Genomic DNA, 7,500 nt, shown 5'->3' on the forward strand with positions numbered 1-7,500 from the left:
CCAAAAAAAAAAAAAAAAAACCAACAACATAAAAAACCAGTTACCCAACATTTAATCTGCGGCCTTTATATAAGGGCACTTATATAACACCTGAAGTAAACAGAAAGCTAAAAATAAATATAAATAAACATGAATTTAAAAAACTAATATTACGTTAATTAGCAAACATCATCTTTTCTTTTTTGTTGCCCAGTACCAAGGATCAAACTCAGGACCCAGCACTTGCAACGCACACACAATGTCACTGAGCTAAATCCCCAGCCCAAACATTTTCTTCTTTGTGGATCCACTTACAGTATTAACTGTGAACTCAAGAGTCACAAATTATTTAAGGATTGTTCCAAGCATTATAAAAATTATTTCAATACACAAATTTCCTATAATTATTTTTAAAAGGCCCAAGCCCATAAGGATATTTTTAACATTCTGTATATAGAAAACATAAGCCAGTGACTTTGGCAGTTATTCCTTTTATAAAATATTGTATCAAAAGCTTTCCAAATGAAGTTTTTTTCCTGGATACTGGGGGACAAACTCAGGACGTTACACTTGCCCGGCAGGTGCAGAGCCACTAAGCCAAATCCCTAACCCTTCCAAATGAAGTTTTAACTTATTTATAGATAAATGACATCAAAGTACACCTGCCTTACAAGTGGAAGGTCCCGAGTTCAATTCCCATTACCAAACAAAAAGACATCAAAGTAATTAAACCCAGGTTTCTATAATAGCTTTATATTCCAAACATACCACCTTACCTGAGATAGATTATTCGTCTTCATTTCTGTAAGCAAGTCAAAACCATGTCTTACTGTCACAGCGGGCTGACCAGCCAACAATCCAACCCTCATGATGGAGAGGCGGATCCGAGTTAGCCAGTCTTGGCAAGTTTGGCGATTGGTGTAGAAAAACGTCCTTATGACCTTCACAATAAAAGGAAAGAACTCATGATTGGCTCAAATTAAAGGTATATATGCCTCAAATATCTTAAATGTATTGTGATTTCAGCTCTCTACATACTCTGCCAGGTTTGACAATGAAATTGTTACAAGGCAATACTATTCCACTGAAACCAACCTTGGGAGGTGATGTCAATGCATTAGCACATCCTTCATATGCGTTATACATTAATTTCTCCAGATTTTCCAGATACTGAAGAAGAAGAACAAGCCTAAGCTGGTTGCAACTATGGCCTTCATCATTGTCTGCAGTTGTCCACTGACTAACATCTTGATCAGGGTTTAATGTGTGAGCGGCAAGACTTCTGATGATACCTGAAAGCAAATTATGAGGAAATTCTATAAATAAATGTGACCTTATTTCACAAATCCACATTTATCAAGTATCTTGTCTATACACCATTCTGAAAGAAAAAAAAAATCCAACACATATAATCTTTCCTTTTACAGGAAAAGATGTTTACCCCACACGTCCCCTAAATTTTTGAATAAGAACAGACCACATGGCCATCATGACTAATTCAATGAAAGCTTATCTAACAAACATACCTGGAAAATACTTATACTTTTTAAAACCTCAAATCTGTTTTAATAAAGAAAATCCATTATTTTTTAATCAAAAGTGCTATGAAAGTTATTTACATTACAAAGTTTGAAGTACAAAGAGATGGTTACCTTCAATTGTCTGGAAGGTATCTTGAGCTCTGCCCAATGGGGTTCTCAACTTAGAAAGGACAGTGAACTGCGCTGCTTCCCAAATAGCCCACTGCCAAAGGACAGCATCTGTCTTTAGAAGATTGCGGGGAATGGTTGATTGCTCACGCTTATCCAGTCTCTGGCAGCTATAGAACAATCTTTCTAACCAATTGTCCTTCCTGGGAAAAGTAGTGTCATATTTAATAGACAATGAAATGTTTATTTAAATAATCCAAAAACAAATGCAAAGGGAATGAGAGTAAAGACTATAGTTTTCCTACTAAATTTTAAAAACCCATGAAACTGAGATAAACTATAATCCCATGTCCCATTTTTAGAATTTTTAATTAATTTTCCTGGTATATTTTGATATACATAATAGTCACATTTTTTAGCTCTTTTACAGTTTTTTTTGTTTTGTTTTGTTTTTTAAATCAGGGTGAGGCATGGATTAGGGTAAATGGCTCCTGAGATTCTTATTGCCAGGATGAAACTCACTGAGTGCAACTAAATATCACCACTATCCCCTCCCTTAACGGTTAACAAAAATCAGATCACTTAACTGTCAACTACATTTCATCACTAAAATTCAAATCACATTTATTTCTATGATGTCTTGATGAAAAATTTCTTTATGAAAATCAAAATGATACACTTGAACAAAACAGCACTTTCTACTCTGCCATCCTGGACATGTTTTCGAAACTGGATTTAGGGTCAAGAGCAGAAATAGTCAAAGAAGTGGCTTACCCTGTTCTATGAGAGTTCCCATACAAAATAAAACTAATAACATCAGAGAAATCTTGTGGGTGGAATGTATTACTCGGTGCTTTACTCATGTGACTTCTTAATGCTAAAGAGATTTCTTGAATTTCTGTGTGATTGTTATTGCTGTAGACAGAAAATAAAATTATGGTTATACAAAATGTTTTAGTTAAAAGGTTATAGTACACACTGTAAATGGGTTTATTTCCTCACTAAATCAGTAATAAAAAAATATAAAACTGAGACTTTAAAATGGATAAAGATGTTACATAATCTTAGATTTGTAAAGTTCCCAAATCAACCTAATAAAAAACAATAAAAGCTTATAGCTTATAAATATGTGAACCACTAAGACATACATTTTGGCACTACACGAATTAGTCTGTATTAATTAACACAAGCTTATTAAGGTCATTAAAGTACAACAATTTGTTACCTCCTAGACCTCCTACAATATTGATCCTTTGACACCTCTTCAATCACTGAGAAGTACTATACATGAAGTGGCATTAATGTAATAATTATAGCAATTTATCTCTTCCTAAACTAGACTACTTCTAAGGTAGTAAAAACAGTGTCCAAAACAATTCTTCTACCTCAGGACAACATCTAATGGAATTGACTTCAATAGCTTTCCAAAGGCTTGTCGAATGCGAATTCCACTATGAACTAGCTGAACACGGCAAACATCAACACACCTGGAAAAAAAATGAAACCGATAAAATCAGGTGTGATAACATTCCTATGTTGTTAGGGCCAGAGTCAAAAGACATGGTCTCTAGTCCATACCTCTGTAAAAGATCATCTGGCAAGGAAGAGGACAGAGCATGTAGACTGCTGCATGCTTGCAGACAGATATTCACATCTTCAGCAAGAGCTATGAAAAATTAAAAGATAAATTAACTTTTAGCTTGCCAAAAGAAATTATATGCTAGTTGTTATAACTCCCTGAACCCATTCATTCAACAGCCAGGGAGTATCTACTATGGACTAGACATGGCTCTTGCTTGGCAGTAACATTTGAGAAAACAAGACATTCAACAAAATTCACTTAAGTTAACCAGTCTTCACACAAACCCTTTCCCGAAGGGGAAAACTTAAAGCACTATGTAATAAGCCATGCATGGCAGCCAATTCCTAAACTCCCAGCACCCTGAGAAGCTGAGGCAAGAGGATCACCAAGTTTGAGCGCAGTCTGGTCAACTTAGGGAGAACCTATCTTAGAATAGAAAAGATAAAAAGGGCTAGATATGTAGCTTAGTACAAAAGCCCGGTTCAATTCCCCATACCTTATACACAAAAGTATATAAATATGTAACATATTATTTATAAGCTTTTAAATGTGACAGCCACTTAAACTACTTCTACAAATACTAAAAATGTGTTCCAAAACGGGGATTATATATTTTCAAATCAGGAAAAGCACTAAAGTAACTACATTCTCCCATTATCAAACATTCCTTTTTAAGGGTTGATAAAATTAAATATCAGTCTCTTACTGTTGGCTAAAAGGCCCTTGGCAAACTTATGAAAAGATGGAAGAGAGAATAAAGGTGCATATGTTTCAGACTTCTTCATTAAAACAGCCACTTCCAAAGCCCAAGTCATTAACAGCTTCCTGAAATGACACAGCAGTTTTTTATTTGCAAAACACTAAAAAGTCTTAGCACTTCTTAGTTTTTTTAAACAACAATAGAAAAGTTGAAACTACAGAAATTTCTGTCAAAATGGAAACAACCCTTTTAAGAAAATCTCCCCAAAGTATTATGGATTATAGCAAGTAATACAGATTAAGTAATACAGCTGAATTATAGTGTTTTATAATGAAGGGGCCACTATGTTTCACCTCTATAATCCACATTTCTTATTCTCAAATTCTAGAAGTAAATTCTTAAAATTAAGAAGTTACCTTGTATCCTGGTTAAGATTATCTTTCTTTAGCAATATTCCCAGAAGATTTAATATAATTGAGAAATGTTTCTTTGTAGCAGTAGTTACAGTACTAATCACAGCTCCATCAAACAAAGAAGGGGATGAAGAACTAAGGCTACTGGATATGAAGTGATCATGCCTGAAAGACAAAGTATGGAAGACCTTTTTGACAGAAAGTCAAAAAGCCAGAAGGCCAAAAAGCAAGCAAGCAAGCTCAAAAAATAAAGTGCATTTTTTTCATATAAAGATTTGTGGGTCTCTAAGTACAGTACCTGGTACAGTGAGAATACAACGTGTAGAGTACTGCATACTGAATGGCAGGGAAGTGAACAGCCAGGTCACCGTGCACAATCATCAGATTCTTACTCAGAAGGGCAAAGACAGTTGGAGACAGCGCCCACATCTGACAATGTACAAAAGAAAGTATGACTCCTTGAAAATACACAGAAGTATACAAAGAGTTTATTCTTTAAAATAAGTATATGTAGATTTTGTTTTTCCACATGGAGTCTATGTTGCCCAGGCTGGTTTCGAATTCCTGGGCTCAAGTGATTTTCCTGTCATACCCTGCTGGGTAGCAGGTCTAGACATTTTAAAAATTAAAATGGTAGACTTAGATTTAGAAATAATCTAGTATACTAAACTTGGGCCTTCACCAAACACTTTATCTGAAGATAAAACTACAGATCTTAAGACTTCGCAGGATCTGACTCTGTTGTAAGAAACGAACATTCCCAAAGCACAGAAGAGTGACTATGTTCCAATAAAACCCTTTTTATAAAAACAGGAACAAGGTAGTCACACAATTTTGAATATACTAAAAAAATTAAAAATCACTAAATTTTACATTTTAAATGAGAATTGTATAGCATGTAATTAACCCTCAATATAACTATTTTGCAAACAAACTAAAAACAATTACTGGACTACACCTGGCACAACAGCTGAAGTTGGCTGATCTCTGATCTAAGCAAACCTTTTGTACCCTCCAGGATAGCACCCTACATTTTCTCTATTTTCCATATACTGCTCATGCCAACATGTTCTGTCAATAACAAAAGGGGGGGCACACTCTGACATTCTACGCCTTTTCCATCTTCCATTTTCCTTTCTATTGCTAAGACACGATACCACTTAACTGCCCATTCCAAACTTTGTTTCCAGAGTTCAACACATAAACCTCCAATCTATGTACAATGTGAATTCCTTGAAAGTGAATTTTTAGTATATAATGAAAGGAAGTGTTTACTGTGTCCTTCAAATGTAAGCCAAAACTACCAATGAGGGAAGTTATGATACAAAACAAATCTGATCACACAACATGCAGAATAAGCAAGTATAAACATCAAAATTTCATTTTCCTTCTCTTTTAGAAAACTTTCTTCCTAGTTACACCCTATTACTTTCCATTAAAAGTAATACTTTTCAATTCTGCAAAGGAGAAATACATAAATTAATAAGCAATAACTGTAAAGCAGCCAGCTGTTGGTGGCGCACTCCTGTAAGCCCAGCACTTAAGAGATTGAGGCAGGAGGATGGCCCGAAATTCAAGGCTAGCCGAGGGTACATAGTGAGTTCAAGGCGAGCCAAAACTAAAGTGAAAGCCTGTCTCAAAAACAAACAAGCAGGCAAAAAAGATAAATCAAAGCTAGGGCCACTTCAAGTTTCTTAAAGGAAAAAAAAATCTTTATTCTTCTTAAGAAAAAAAAAATATGAATGCTCTTGGACGAAAGTAGGCAATCAAAGAACATATGTTAGTACTAATTTTAGGGGAAAGAAGGAAAAAGTACCAAGAGAAGAAAGAAACTGCATATTAAAAGAACTATATATATTTGAGCTGTGGAAATATGTTGGCAATTTTTCTGTAAGTTGCTACAGTTAATATGAGAAATTCATTAAAACATGTAAAATAACTTATCAAGGGAAAAAATTAAATCTAATGGCAAGAAAATATTCCTGCCAATTTTATCCATGCATGTGCTTAATATGGCATTTGTTACAGAATAATTCCACAGACACATAACATGGTATTTTATGAGATGAAATAAATTAGATAAAGACATGATAAAAAAAGTCTTGACCTTGGATAAAACAAAGTCACTAAGGACTCACCCCAATTAATGAGTTTTTGGCATTTCCAATTGTAGTCAGAGCACTGAGGTCAAATATAACTACAAATTTTGCATTGTCTACATTGAATACATGATTCTTAAAAGCTTCATGTTTTATCTCAGAACAGGCATCAGGAAGTTGCAGACTATGCAGCAGGTTATTTAGGGCACAGGTCATTTCTCCCAAAATTAACTTATAAGCAGTCTCCAAAACAGGAATATTCTTCAAACTGAGCACTGCTTGATAAACAGCATGGGCTACAGCAACAACCTGAAAAACAGAAAATTCAGGAAAGTGATAATTCCATGAAAAATAAATCTTCTAAAATTATATGGCAGACAAATGGTGCTGGAGATGCAAATAAATTTAAGATTGATCCTGAACATCCAGAATCCAGAACACCTGAGATCTGAATTTTTAAAAAGCAAAACTTCAGGAATCTAGATGTTAGTGAGCTTAATTTAAGGTTATAAAGTTTTATTAAAAATAAAGAATACTGTAAATTAAACTGCCATGTGAAATTTCTTAAATGGCCATATTTTAAAAGGTCAATATGGTCAAGGTCAAAACATATAGCAAACCACAGTTCAAGATTTTGGGCACTTTTTTCTTTTTTTATTTCCCCTAGTACCAGGGACTAAACTCAGGAACTTGTGCTAGCCAGGCAGGTGAGACACCACTGAGCTACATTTCCAGCCCCACAGTTTAAGATTGGTTTAACTACATGTACTTTGAAACTCTACAGTGGGTTTGAGCAGGGGATGGTTGAGAAGTTAATTTTTACAAAAGACCTAGACATTACTTCCAAATTTGTAACTTTATAAATCTATGTCCTTTTTTCCCTCTTTATGCAAATTTACTAAAACAAATGTTACAAAAACAAATGATTATTCTAAAAAGATTATCGGCATGTCATTCATAAAGCTATATAGCACAATAATCAAATATTAATACAATCATTACAATCACTATATTCTAACTCAAATATTCCACTCACTTTCACTTACGTAGTCTACCAAGCAACATTAAATCTAACTTT

The 7,500-nt window shown here is 34.4% G+C and overlaps 1 protein-coding gene across 1 annotated transcript in view; it reads right to left on the bottom strand.

Annotated features, from left to right (window-relative positions):
- Nucleotides 1-7,500, bottom strand: part of Smg1 (SMG1 nonsense mediated mRNA decay associated PI3K related kinase) — a 78,717-nt gene that overhangs the window by 48,116 nt on the left and 23,101 nt on the right. The window contains exons 13-22 of the mRNA XM_010610757.2: nt 6,462-6,731; nt 4,622-4,752; nt 4,327-4,488; nt 3,917-4,035; nt 3,207-3,294; nt 3,014-3,115; nt 2,403-2,543; nt 1,632-1,831; nt 1,075-1,271; nt 756-920 (exon numbers count right to left, since the gene is read on the bottom strand). Of these exons, the coding sequence (XP_010609059.1) occupies nt 756-920; nt 1,075-1,271; nt 1,632-1,831; nt 2,403-2,543; nt 3,014-3,115; nt 3,207-3,294; nt 3,917-4,035; nt 4,327-4,488; nt 4,622-4,752; nt 6,462-6,731 (1,575 nt within the window). The remainder of the gene's footprint in view (nt 1-755; nt 921-1,074; nt 1,272-1,631; nt 1,832-2,402; nt 2,544-3,013; nt 3,116-3,206; nt 3,295-3,916; nt 4,036-4,326; nt 4,489-4,621; nt 4,753-6,461; nt 6,732-7,500) is intronic.

This window comes from Fukomys damarensis, unplaced genomic scaffold, assembly GCF_012274545.1.
Source record: "Fukomys damarensis isolate Sample0158 unplaced genomic scaffold, DMR_v1.0_HiC HiC_scaffold_34, whole genome shotgun sequence".
In the NCBI taxonomy this organism is placed as follows: Eukaryota; Metazoa; Chordata; class Mammalia; order Rodentia; family Bathyergidae; genus Fukomys; species Fukomys damarensis.